Source organism: Amphibalanus amphitrite, unplaced genomic scaffold, assembly GCF_019059575.1.
Source record: "Amphibalanus amphitrite isolate SeventyFive unplaced genomic scaffold, NRLGWU_Aamphi_draft 000948F_arrow, whole genome shotgun sequence".
In the NCBI taxonomy this organism is placed as follows: domain Eukaryota; kingdom Metazoa; phylum Arthropoda; class Thecostraca; order Balanomorpha; family Balanidae; genus Amphibalanus; species Amphibalanus amphitrite.
This window is the reverse complement of record NW_024882442.1, coordinates 90,938-104,169: the sequence shown is the minus strand read 5'-3', so window position 1 is coordinate 104,169 and position 13,232 is coordinate 90,938. Positions and strand designations below refer to the sequence as shown.

General features: G+C 57.5%; 1 protein-coding gene across 2 annotated transcripts in view; it reads right to left on the bottom strand.

Moving 5' to 3' along the window:
- Window positions 1-476: 476 nt before the first annotated feature.
- LOC122368445 (collagen alpha-2(IV) chain-like) overlaps window positions 477-13,232 on the bottom strand; it is a 39,287-nt gene continuing 26,531 nt past the window's right edge. The window contains exons 8-21 of one of the 2 annotated variants that reach the window (XM_043342379.1): window positions 12,473-12,658; window positions 10,460-10,576; window positions 9,810-10,041; window positions 7,881-8,110; window positions 7,311-7,694; window positions 6,754-7,120; window positions 6,032-6,592; window positions 5,152-5,768; window positions 4,098-4,878; window positions 3,411-3,796; window positions 2,780-2,981; window positions 2,091-2,262; window positions 1,641-1,755; window positions 477-1,425 (exon numbers count right to left, since the gene is read on the bottom strand). In XM_043342379.1, coding sequence (XP_043198314.1) covers window positions 1,168-1,425; window positions 1,641-1,755; window positions 2,091-2,262; window positions 2,780-2,981; window positions 3,411-3,796; window positions 4,098-4,878; window positions 5,152-5,768; window positions 6,032-6,592; window positions 6,754-7,120; window positions 7,311-7,694; window positions 7,881-8,110; window positions 9,810-10,041; window positions 10,460-10,576; window positions 12,473-12,658 — 4,608 coding nt within the window. In that variant the 3' untranslated portion in view covers window positions 477-1,167. Of the gene's footprint in view, window positions 1,426-1,640; window positions 1,756-2,090; window positions 2,263-2,779; window positions 2,982-3,410; window positions 3,797-4,097; window positions 4,879-5,151; window positions 5,769-6,031; window positions 6,593-6,753; window positions 7,121-7,310; window positions 7,695-7,880; window positions 8,111-9,809; window positions 10,042-10,459; window positions 10,577-11,902; window positions 12,092-12,472; window positions 12,659-13,232 lie in introns of both variants that reach the window. The other variant, XM_043342378.1, reaches the window with a different exon arrangement.

The window sequence follows — 13,232 nt, the reverse complement described above, 5'->3', positions numbered from 1 at the left end:
CCAGATAGCCCGTCGTGAAAACGGCAAATAGCCGTTTTCACGACGGGCAATCTGGAAAAGGTACCTGATTTGACCAAATCTATACCAAATCTCTTTTACAATAAATATCTTGATATGATGAATTTATTTCAGTGTTTTAATCGACAATAATGTCTGATAATTTGAAAAATGAGGCATATAATCATTGGTGTAACCCAAACTGATAGCTTTTAAGCAGCACATTGAACCTAATTAGACCAAACCTGTACCAAATTTACACCTAATCTTCACCCAATGTGTACCAGATGGCTGTCGTGAAAACGGCTATTACCTGCGAATTTTTTATTGGACCGATGTTAAGTGTACCGATTCAATTCGTTTTGCAAGATGAATACAGAATACACGAATGATCATAATGATTTTCGTTTTAATGTCACCACTCGTCACACACCCACGGCTCGTAACGAATCCACGATCGATTCGCGAACATGCTTAGCGAAGCTGACTATTCTATTTTTATTTATCATGGAAATATGCGGTGTTTAGTATCACTGCTTATAAAACGTGCATCATTTGTCAGCCTATCTCGATTGCAAGCCATGACATCGGAGGCAAGTAGAATAACCCTGGCGCTGAACTGTGAGCACTGTCGGGAAATCCGGTACAGAGCCGACTCCATCACGGGACCCTCCCAAAACACTGCGCCAAGATCGCCAACAATCGCCTGTTTGATCGTACGATGATCGAAACTGAAGCACGTCAACATATTCTGTCAGCGTCGCCCTCCCTTCTCTGAAGCCCAGCAACCTTCACGTCAACAGGGAGCCGTCAGCCGCATTCTTAGAGCGCACAAACGACCGACCCATAAGCTCGCAATGCGTCACTTTCTGTATCGAAATTACACCACTGGCCACTGCAAGTGATCAGGCTAGCTCGTCAGAAGACCGCGCTCCGGACGCCGCCGGCCGTGCCGCACGGCTCTGGAGAGGACGTGCGGACCGGCCGGGGGCGGAGGGCGACCTCCGGCGGCCGCAGACCGGCGACTGGCAGTGAGTTAGCATTGAGTGGCGACTAGAGAAGTCACGGCGGGCGGGCCGACCGGCTGAGTCGGGCGTCTCGCCGCGCCCCGGCGGCGGCAGAGTCTGGCGGCGGCGGCGGCAGCGCGCTATCACAGGGCGCTGCGCGCGCTCACGGTCCGCGGATACACACTTGACAGCGGGACACGCGCGAGCGCAGGTTGCCCGCCTTGAGCGTGGTGCTGCGCGGCTTCTCGAACTGGTTGTCGTCGTCGATGGTGGCCAGCCAGAAGGAGAATTTGTTGGCAAAGTAGTGGCACGTGCCGCGCGCGCCGCTGCACTCGATGAACGGAGTGGCGCGGAAGTCCTCGAGACACGAGCCGGGTGAAGAGAGGGACTGGCCGCCGCCCTCTGCTCCGGCGGCCGTGTGCTGGGGAGGGAGGGAAACCACAGGTCAGGGCGGAGCAGATCACGAGGCTCGGATAATCAAACATCTGGGAGCAGTGCGAATGTGACCAGCACACATATACCCTGGCTCCGAAAAGTATCCCTTGGATGTGTGTTGCCGGTTCATTTCTGAATCCCATTCACCGTTTGATGCATCATAACAAGATGCTGGTTCACAGGCCTTCATCGAGCACTCACCATGGCAAACGAGTATCCAATCCAGAGGCCCTCCCAGCCTAGTGGACACTCCGGAATGTTGAGCGACTGGCTGTGAATGGCTATCACGTTCGACGGAGCTTCACAGACCACACACCTGAAAACAGTGACCGGCCACGAGTCAGGGAGGTGACTGGATCAGAGTGTCATCAGCATACAAGACTATCTCCGGTCTGTACCTAGCTGAAGGACTTCTAGCCTGGCGATGACGTTCGTTTGTTCTGGTAGAGGCTCTTAGAGCAGGACAAAGCATCCCGACCCGGGATCTCATGGAATACCAGGTAATTCAAACGGTCAGCTTACCTCCAACAACCCCCTATCCATCTCAGCAGGCAGAATATGCCCAGTTTAAACCTAGAGTCAGTTTCCTTTAATTGCTTATCCAGAAGACCAACGTCACAAGTCAGGTTGACTCCCTCTCAGACTGTATACCTGGAGATGTACTGGCGAATGGCCGTGTCGGCCACGGGCATCATAGGGATGGGCGCGTTGGTCGACAGCCAGTAGGACTTGTCGTTGCGACTGGCGTAGTTGCACACGTTGTTGAGGTCGCAGAACATAAACGGCATGGTGCTGAACCGCTTCACGCAGGAGCCGGCGAATCCTGAGAGGAAGACAGGGGGACGTGATCATATGGACACGGCAGTTGGAGTTAGATCGAATATTCACACTGATCAGGTCAAGCTAGTCTGTTGGGGCGAATCCCAAATGACATGAGAAAAGCATCATGCATGAATGCTAGGGTAAGTAACGGACCAGTACGAGTAAAATGATATTCACGTCCTGGGGTTATCTTATGAGATTTGTCAATAAGCAAATTATGAAGTGAAAAAGAGCACCACTATAAGATGATGAAACAACTTGTAGGTCAGCTAACTACGTCCCGCAATATTCCTGCGACAAATCTGTCAAGGTCAAGTACGAACCTGGATATCTCAAACCATAAAAAGCTCACAGAGGCAGGTCCGCCGGTGTTTGCGGAGCCCCCGCTGCCCGCTGTGGGTGACATACCGAGGCCCTGGTGGTTCGGTGACCACTGGTCACCGGTCACACACCGCTCACGTACCGAGGTCCTGGTGGTTTGGTGACCACTGGTCACCGGTCACACACCGCTCACGTACCGAGGTCCTGGTGGTGGGCCTTCTGGTTGCCCTCGATGTAGAGCAGCGAGTAGCCCTCCCACAATCGGATATGGCCGGGCTCGCAGCGCGGCACCTGCTGGGTCTGACTGTGGCGCACCAGCAGGATACCCGTCAGGTAGTCCGGGGTTTCCGTACACTCCAGGCCCGGCTCACCCTTCTCGCCATCAAAACCTGGGGGACCCTGGCGGCGGAAGAGAGGGAGGGGTCAGAGGAGGCGGATGATGCCGCTAGGGGAGCGGAGGCTACTTACAAACGTGGTCAGGTGATGCGTTGTGGTGCAGGTGGCCTATATGCCACAGAAGGTGAGGTTCTTGGGACCTGTATAGTTCGAACGTCTTCGAGTTTGGAAAGTGGCGAGAGGCGTCAAAGCTACGAATACGTGACTTTCATTGACTTCATTCAACATCTAGTCTGTTCCATGTCAAGCTTGCGGCCGAAGTGCTCTGCTGATAGCAGTGAGTGCTTTCTGTACATACAGCTCACAGATTCAAAGACGCAAATCTTTAAACGGAAGAGCGAACTCCCGAAGAAACTCCGACCGCAAGCTTGATATGGAACAGACTATAGCTCAGGCTGATTATCTACCTAATCAGCTCAGCATTTGGCTCACCGGCGGTCCGCGGAGTCCGTCCACGCCCGGCTCGCCCTTCTGGCCGTCCTGTCCGGGCAGACCGGGCAGGCCGTCCTGGCCCGGTAGTCCCATGTCGCCCTTGGGTCCCGGCCGGCCGGCCGGCCCGTCCAGGCCCGGCGGGCCGGGCACGCCAGCCCTGCCCGGCAGGCCGGGCGGGCCCTGGTCACCCTTCTCTCCGGGAAGGCCGCTGCGAGCCGCCTCACCCTTCTGCCCGGGCAGGCCGGCCGGTCCGACGGGGCCGCGCGGTCCCGGCGGGCCGTCCGTGCCCGGCAGACCACGCAAGCCCTCCGGGCCGGGCTGTCCCGGCCGGCCGGCGTCACCCTTGGCTCCCGGCAGACCGGGCAGACCGTCCTGACCAGCGATACCTGTGGGTGGGAAACGTAGGCGTCAGCAAGGGACAGAAATGCGGGTCAGGTAACGCATTGCGAAGGTAAATAATCGAAAAACGTTAGATCACCTTAGCCACAATGCGGTGAGTGTGAACCAATGTCATACTATGGAACACAAATTGCTAAATCGCTTTCTTTTTAGTACAATGATCAGTGACGAATTCGGAACTAAAGCATGATAAGATTAGATTGTGATATGGTTGATCATTCGAGGCTATCTTACTCAGCATAAGCATAAAGTCAGCTCACAGTTATCCTCTTAGCATGACGAGCTCACCTGGCCGTCCCTCCTCTCCCTTCATTCCGGGCGATCCGGGCACTCCGGGCAGGCCACGGTCGCCCTTCAGTCCCGACAGGCCCGGCTGTCCGGGCAGGCCGGGATCCCCCGGCCGGCCGTCCTCTCCGTCCTGGCCCGGGAACCCTGGCAGACCGCTGTCTCCCTTCGGCCCGGTCCGTCCGGGCGGTCCGAGCGGGCCCGGCAGGCCGTCAGGGCCCGGCAGACCGACGCTGCCGCGGTCTCCCTTCTCGCCGGTGGCGCCAGGAGCGCCGGGCCGACCGTTCTTGCCCGGCATGCCCGGCAGACCCTTTTCTCCCTTGATGCCGAAGCCGGGCGAGCCCTCGGGACCGGCCGGGCCTCGGTCGCCCTTGGCGCCGGGGGCACCATCCAGTCCGGCCAGGCCCGGGAAGCCCGGCGAGCCGCGGTCTCCCTTGGCGCCCTCCGGTCCGGGCAGTCCGGGCGGTCCGGGGAAGCCGGGCCGGCCCTCGTCTCCCTGCGGCCCGATGTCGCCCCGGTCACCCTCGGGGCCGGGAAGGCCGGGGGAGCCCGGCAGGCCGGCGTCGCCTTTCGGTCCGGTCTGGCCGGGGAAGCCGGGTGGGCCAGCCGCACCCTCCCGGCCGGGCTCTCCCTTGGCGCCGTCCAGGCCGGGGAATCCGGCGTCGCCCTTCTGACCCTCGGGTCCGGCGCGGCCAGGCAGACCCTGCGGGCCGACCTCTCCCTTGGCGCCCGGGTTACCGTCCAGACCAGGCAGACCCGGAGTGCCCGGCTGACCCGGCACACCCTGCCGACCAGAAGCAAACGGTTAAGTCGAGCAGAGACATCGATAGAGTGGGCATCGTTTTAATGAATTGAATCGACACGGAGACGGTTATAGCATCTAGCGTAGAAGCTTATTAGTCGTGGCAACGGGAGAGGCTTTGTTAAAGAACATCACAGGGCGTTTATTGCTGATTTCTATTGTGCAGCGCTGTACAGCAAGGTTCCGAAACATGTAAAAAAGGTGTTAACTGTTAAGCTTTACGAGTATGGCTATTGCATCTACCGATCATCTTACCCGATCTCCCTTCATCCCGGGGAAGCCCGGCAGACCCGTCTCTCCCTTTTGTCCGGGCAGTCCGTCGCGAGCGGGCGTTCCGTCCGGCCCGCGGTCTCCCTTCAGTCCGGGGAAGCCGGGCTGGCCAAAGCCGGTGTCACCCTTTTGCCCCTTGACGCCGGGGCTGCCGGGCAGGCCGTCCAGGCCGGGCGGGCCGCGCGCTCCGGGCAGGCCCGGATCGCCCTGCTCGCCCTTCTCCGAGGCGCTGCCGGCCTCGCCCTTCTGTCCGGGGAAGCCGGGCAGGCCGATGGAGCCTTTCTCGCCGGGGAAGCCTCGCAGTCCGGGTGGGCCGAGCAGGCCGGGCTGGCCCTCGTCGCCCTTCTGACCGGGCAGGCCGTCCATGCCGGGCAGGCCGGGCTGGCCGCGCGGTCCGACCGGCCCCGGCAGGCCCGGCTCGCCCTTGAATCCGTCCAGGCCCGGCAGGCCGTCCTGTCCAGGAGGACCCTGCGGCCCGTCCAGGCCGTCGCGGCCGGCATCGCCCTTCATGCCGGGCATGCCGGGCAGCCCAGCGTTACCCTTTGGTCCTTGGAAACCGGGTAGGCCCGGATTACCGTCACGGCCCCGCTCGCCAGGCTCTCCTGCACGACAGAGAACCAGACTGTCAACACTCGAGGCGATTCCCTGTGCGATGGCCCAACACTCACACATGTCAGCAGATGTACAACGTACAGGTGTTCGTAGCTTAACACTTAGGAGCAGCAAATACGATGTTAACATATGCAAATGCGGTCAGAATTGTTACTCCCATGGTCTCTGGCCACAGACACGTTTCTGGGCCATTATCACCAAACATCAACGAACATGACCCCGTCGACGCTTTATCTCACGGTGAGCTACTCACCCTTGATGCCGTCTCGTCCTGGCTCGCCACGAAGTCCCGGCGCTCCGTCCCGACCGGCCGGTCCTAGGTTTCCCTTCTCTCCGGGCAGGCCAGGCAGCCCGTCCAGGCCCGGAGCTCCCGACTCGCCCTTCATTCCGGGGAAGCCGGGTAGGCCGGCCTCTCCGGGGAAGCCGTCCTGGCCGACGGGGCCGGGCTGGCCCTCCTCTCCCTTCATGCCGGGTAGGCCGGGCAGGCCATCCGGACCGGGCGTCGGCAGACCGGCATCTCCCTTCTCGCCGGGCTGACCGTCGGCGCCCTGCCGGCCCGGCAGGCCGTCCAGACCGCGGCCGCCATCGCGACCCTGCAGGCCCAGGTCGCCCTTTTCGCCGCGCCTGCCGGGAAGGCCGCGCGGCCCGCGCGGTCCGGGTGGACCCGGCGGGCCAGGCACACCGTCCCGGCCGGAAAGGCCCTGGTCGCCCTTGTCGCCACGGACGCCCCTCGGTCCGTCCGGACCAGTCAGGCCGGGGTCTCCCTTCTCACCAGCACGACCCTTGATCAGCGGCGCGGAAGAGTCCAGCCGACCTGAAATCAGACACAACAAGTTTCAGGGACCATGTAAATCATAATCAAAACAGTTCAAGCTAGACAACTGCTTGCAGGTGACCAGTAATACATATTTACGGAAAGTATTACTTTGACATTGCTTAAAACGTTGATATCCATAAGCGGTAGTTTCTCATTACCTGGTTCTCCCTTCTCTCCCTTGAAGCCGCGATCTCCCTTGGCGCCAGTAATGCCGTCGTCTCCCTGTCTTCCCGGTTCTCCCTTGATGGCCAGGCCGTCCAGGCCGTCCAGGCCGGGCGCGCCGTCCAGGCCCGGCGAGCCCGGGAAGCCGCGCGCACCCTTGTCACCCTTGGTGCCGGGAGTTCCGGGCAGGCCCGGCTGGCCGGGCTGCCCGCTCTCTCCGGGTCGGCCGGTGGCGCCCGGCAGTCCGGGCAGGCCGTAATCGCCCTTGTCACCCTTGGGGCCGACAAGCAGCGCGGCCGGAACGAACGCGTCGCGACCCTTTTCTCCCGGCAGGCCGGGCAGACCGGGCTCGCCTGATTTGCCCTGTAGAGAGACACAGCAGGGCTAAGTGCTGGGAGACGGGTTTCTGACAGGTAATCGCTTAGTAATGAGTATAGCAGCTGTCAACAAAGAAACGTTACGATGAAATGACTTGTTTTTCGAGATCCGAATCACAATCCAATCAGTGACGTTATTTTACATCAATATATCGTTTATAAGTCGCACTACTCACCTCCGGTCCCGGGGCGCCGCTGGCGCCGGGCAGGCCGTCCTCGCCGGGCGGTCCGGGCCGGCCGGGCGGGCCCACCGGACCGCGCAGACCCGCCAGGCCCGGCAGACCGTCGCGGCCCTGCTCTCCCTTCTCACCGACCGGACACTCGAGACACTGGTCGCACTGGCCGCCCGAGTCGCCCTTCAGGCCGGGCAGGCCGGGAAGTCCGGGCTGGCCGGGCTGGCCGTCCCTGCCGGGCTCCCCGGGGCCTCCGGGCACTCCGGGCCGGCCCGGAATTCCGTCTGTGGTGTTACCGGGAGCTCCGGGAGGCCCGGTGTAGCCGCGCTCACCCTTCAGTCCCGGGATACCGTCCAGGCCGGGCCGGCCGTCCTCACCGGGAATTCCCTGTGGGAACGGCACGGGCACGGGGTGTAAACGTTGGCAAGTTGTCAGACGTCCATGCGTTATGCTCGTAGCATTGGTATATCCGATTTTGAACAGGCGATTTTTTTCAACCAAGCACATGAATCTTAAGAGCAGAATGAAACCTACCCGTTCTTAATGACACACATCGGAAAAGTGATAACGCACCGCAATGGAGGCTCCTTTGGGTCCGGGCACTCCGGGTCGCCCGGGCGGCCCCCTCTGTCCAACACGTCCAGGAGGGCCGACGGGGCCCTCAGCGCCGTCCAGGCCCGCATCGCCCTTGTCGCCCTTGATTCCGGGAGGTCCCTCGGGCCCGGGCAGGCCGGGCAGGCCGATACTGCCCGGGGGGCCGATCGGACCGCGGGGTCCGGGCGTGCCCGGAAAGCCGTCAGTGCCTGCAGAGGCAGAGGGACGATCAGCTGGGCGGCACACAGTCCGGCGCTGTGCAACGGGAGCCAAACCATAAAAAATTTACAATACCTATTTTGGGTTAGAACTTAGAAATACAGGTAATCGGATATTACTGCAGTACAGGGGCTCCGCCACAGGGGGGTACGCGGGGGTCCGGACCCCCCCAATAATTTACCTGGGGGGTACAGTACCCCCCAATATTGCGGATACCTATAAGCTTGTGTTCGCGTAAAAAATGACTAAATCATTCACAATATGCATTTATAATGTGTTGACAGTCGTATAGCTAAGGAATCTGAGATCTAGAAATGCAGGGAGCCGTTATACCTAATGTTGTGACAGACAAAGAACTCAACACTCGCCGACCTATACGGGAGTGTCATCATGCTCCATTTTGTTATTACTATGCATGCTTGTTAGTGTAAAATTGCTAAGATTAGCTAGGTATGCTATAATTTGGCTATCATTTCGTGAGGGCGGTCCAGCTTTCAGGACACCTTGACACAGTAACTGCCCTAAAAGAGCTTCAAATCGATCTGAGAATTCCCCTTCCATGTGAGGTCATCCGATAGTGTCGGGGGGGGGGGGGGGGGTCCAAGCCGGTCTTTCGAGCACCATACTAGTCTAAGCAGCCTCACATCGTTCTAAGGTAATCTGGAATAATCTGCACAGGGCTCTAAATGCAGGTTGGTAGAGGTAGGACATCTACAAGAAACAACTCTAGCAGGATTCCCATTACATGACCTTTGATTCAAGTGGAGCATTTTGATATCCATTTTCAGGTTAAGATAGGTCACACTCATCACAAAGACTGAATATCAGTCTCTAGGACCCCATACTGCTATATGAGGGCACATCGGCGGCGGAACGGGGAGGGCACCGGGGCACCGTGCCCCCTTTGATTTGGGCATTTTAACATTAGCCCTAACATTTTAACATATGGGCGCTGCATGGAAAGAATGGGACCAAAAGTCGGCAGTGCCCCCTGAAGGTGTTCCGCCGCTACTGTGAGGGCAGGGCTTTTAAATCGATACAAAAACTAAAGCACTGCGCTTTCCTTTACGTACGGCCTTGAAGGACCCTAAACTGACCTTAAAGCATACATAGACATCTGAGGGCCTATGTATGTAGGTCCCTTCCTAAGCCAATGCCAGTCACTGAGAGGCCAATGCGTTGTTTGATGGCTAATAGCGCCCTTGGCTCGCGCAACAGCGGCCTCAATCCCTCAAGAACTTTGATTTTAGAGGCCGCCATGTCTCTGCCAATGGGCTCCGCTTCTCGGTTGTCGATTCCTTATGCAATTTCAACCTTGGTTTTGCAGCTTACAGCAAAATTCTTTCAATAAAATTGTTAACTTGTCTTTGTACTGTAGAAAAGCGGCATTTTTTAATCGATTACGGGCGCTGCGGGGGGGGGGGGGCGGGGGGTGAATTCGCCCTGGATCCGCCAGTGAGGTTTTGTGTTTTGGGTCGGACCCCCCCAATCCCAAAACCGTGGCGGAGCCCCTGCTGCAGTAATATGTACTTGTATACATTATGCAGGGTCGGCAAGGTGTAAAACGTAACAGATTAGCTGAACACACAAACCCGGCATATGGAAAACCCGAATCCGCAGCAAGTTCGACTGTTCAGAGCTAAGGAGGCCAGTCTGTGTGCCGTTGAGCCGCGCGCCCTCAGTGCGCACCTTTGGGTCCGGGCCGGCCGGGGAAGCCTCGCTCTCCCTTCTCGCCCTGCTCTCCTCCGGGCCCTCCTCCGGGCTGTCCTTTCGGACCATCCAGACCGCGCAGACCGTCCCGGCCGTCCGGTCCCGGCTCGCCCTTGGCTCCGGGCCGGCCGTCCAGACCGTCCAGACCCGGCTCTCCTTGGTCACCCTTGAAGCCGATCGGTCCAGGGGGCCCGGACAGACCCTCCTTGCCCTGTGAAAATGGTGAAACATAGTTGTTAGTGGGTCGGGAATACGTGAGGGAACGACACAAACACACAGATTATGAGAGAAATGTTGCACTTTGCAGGCTAGCAAAGCCCTGTGTCGCAGGTGACGAGACAGAATAAACTTATCACAGAAACTTTGATTAGCTTACACTAACCCCGCGTTCGATGTCTCTCGGACGACGAAGATTCTACGTCGTCCGGCCAATCCCGTCCAAGGTTAGCGGGGGCTCGGCTGCGGTTATGGAACGTGATTGGCCGGACGGCGTAGAATCTTCGTCGTCCGAGAGACATCGAACGCGGGGTAAATATAGACTTTATACATGGGACAATACACCTGATGCAATAGCTTCTCGGTCAATCGCGTATCCATTATAGAGGTCGCGTCTGTGTCCTCTGACTTACCCGCGGTCCTGGCGGGCCGGGAAGGCCCTTCTCTCCCTCCATTCCCAGCAGTCCCTGGGGGCCGGGAGCGCCGTCCCGACCCTGAGGTCCGGGAGGGCCCGGCATGCCGCGCTCACCCTGGCACCGAGAGACGAGGTCAGGACATCACACATCGGTCACAGGTCACACCGGAAGACAAACTGACGGTATATTCTTCTGACGAGGAAGGAAATCAGCTTAATTGACCTTTAACAACGTCTATAGCAGCGGTACGACGTCATATTAATTATTAACAGTATTAACGGCAGTTTTACCTTTTGCAAAAGTAGGTATGGATCAATAGTGAAAGATGGTAGTTAGCAGTTACTGTATTTTTTTTTATCAAGGTGCAGAAATATACAAGTGCCATAAATTACCTTTGTGCACTACTTATTTGTTCAGAACCAAGTAAACTCTTTTAAAAAAAGTGAATAGGAGGACAATGACTTACCTGAATCCTGAGAGACCTGCTAAATGTAAAAAGCGATGTTAGTTAACATGCCACAAGCAGGATGCCGTCTCACCTTAGCAAAAGCGTTTGCAGGCTAGCCGCGCAATTTTTGAAACAACATTCACGTTCTACGAGAATTCTTGTTATAATTACGACGCCATTCAAAACATGAAGACAACCGATTGTCAGCACCCTAAAGAAATCCCTATTGCTTCCCTCATCCTTCATTTTACCAGGACAATTCTGTAAAACGGATAAGCTGAGGGGCTGTATGCCGGCCAAAAAATAAATGCAGCTGAATGCCTTTTCAATCAAGTGGGCTTCTATTGCCAAGAAGGCATTAAAAAGCTCTAGCTATCACATTCTGAAGTCAAAAAGGTATAGAAATATAACGTTGCACGTTGCAGGTAGGTATGTATTGCAATTTGCATGCATGAAGCTTATAATGATGCGGGCAAGGTAGTCATATTCAAAGAGAAAACTAGCAACAAATTCAAAGCGTTCACGATAAAAAACATACATAGCAGAAAAGAAGAGTGAGGAGAATGGACAAGACAGAAAGTAAGGGAGAGAGAGAGAGAGGTAGAAGGAGAAGGAGAGGGAGAGGGAGAGGAAGAGGAAGAGGAAGAGGGAGAGAGAGTGAGTGAGTGAGAGAGAGAGAGAGAGAGAGAGGGAGAGAGGGAGAGAGAGAGAGAGATAGAGAGAGAGAGAGAGGGAGGGAGAGAGCTGATAGAGTAGAAAGAAAAGACAGCGAGAGAATAAAACATGGAGATAGGCCGGGACACACTTTTAGCTGTGTGAACAAGACTTGACTTTCATATGAACAGACTACAGAGATATGAACATATTCTACGAGTAAATAACACACAGAGCTAGTCACAATTTCCACCGCTAGATGGCAGTATCTCGGCCGATGGCCATGCCGGTGCTCATGCGTGCAGAGTGTGTCACTCGCTCCGAGCTGTCTGTCTCACCTCGGGCCCGGGGAGGCCCGGCGGGCCCCGCACCACCTCTGTGGAGCAGTTGCGGCCCAGCGGCTGCACGGAGGGCCCCCGGCTGGGGGGACCGGGCGGGCCCGGATCGCCCTTCTGACCTCGCGCGCCAATGATGCCGACTCCCATCTCTCCCTTTTGTCCGAGCGCTCCGTCACGTCCTGGCAGACCCTGGTGCGGAGCGGGCCCGGTTAGCGCGGCTCCCGGCGGCGCATGCAGCCCGTTAGACACCCGTTGGCAGGCAGCGCCTCGCTCCGACTGCTGCGATTAGTACGGCCAGTCGCACCCAGTCCACCACATCACTCAGCCGGTTAGTGCCCGGTCAGCGCGGCCCGCCGGCTCCACTGCTACTCCTGCTGAGGGTTAGGTTAGTCTCTGTGACCCGACGAGTCTCCGGTGGACCACCGAGCTCCCAGCAGCGCCGTCCGTAGCACCGGCGTACCCCAGAGCAGCCGCTCCTAAGCCAGCGCGACCTAGGCGCCGCGTGCCGCTCGCCGCCGGTACCTCTGGTTAATAAACCTCCCGCAGCGCGGCGCTACCGTCGCCGCTCACCTTCTGGCCGGGGATGGTATAGGTGGTGTTGGTCCCGACCTGTTCGCAGTCCTCCCCGGTACACTTGCCTGGGCCGCAGGGGCCGCAGCCCGGCTGACCCGGCGAGCCCTTCTGGCCGGGCGGGCCCATGATACAGACACCCTCCTCTCCCCTCGGGCCCTGATAGCCTGGGGGGCCGGGCCGACCCTACGCAGCAGGTCACAGTGAGGTCACATCGGCTCCGGGCCAGGTCAGGTCAGGTCATGGTGGAACGGTAGGAAGACAAGCACATGGAAACATACAGACAGGCAAGCAGGACAACTATTGCTATATAGATCAAATGTTAGATTAGGTAAGTACAATTATTCAGGGTACAATCCGGTGGCGCATCTTCTCTTAGTCAAGTTCGAGCGCCAATGGCTCGTACTGAGCTCCTCATGACATTACTGCTGTTATCGTGGACCCATATTATGTCGATGAGTTGATAATCATATAATCTTTTCTGAGCTTATTCAAGAGAACAAGAAGAGCCACTGTAATGAGCAATTGAGAGAGTAGACACAGACGCGTGCACAGCGGAAACTGCAGGTGGAACTTTGCAGCTTTGGGACGAGTCACATTTCAACAGCAAAGACAGGATGTCCGAACAAAGACATGCAGGCGAGGCCGATAACGTGATAGTTTCGTGCATCGTGTATGTCATTCACAAGTGTGTAGTCAATAATAAGAGCGCTACCAATCGAGTAGGTATAACGGACAATCTCGTAACGGGTGAGGATTG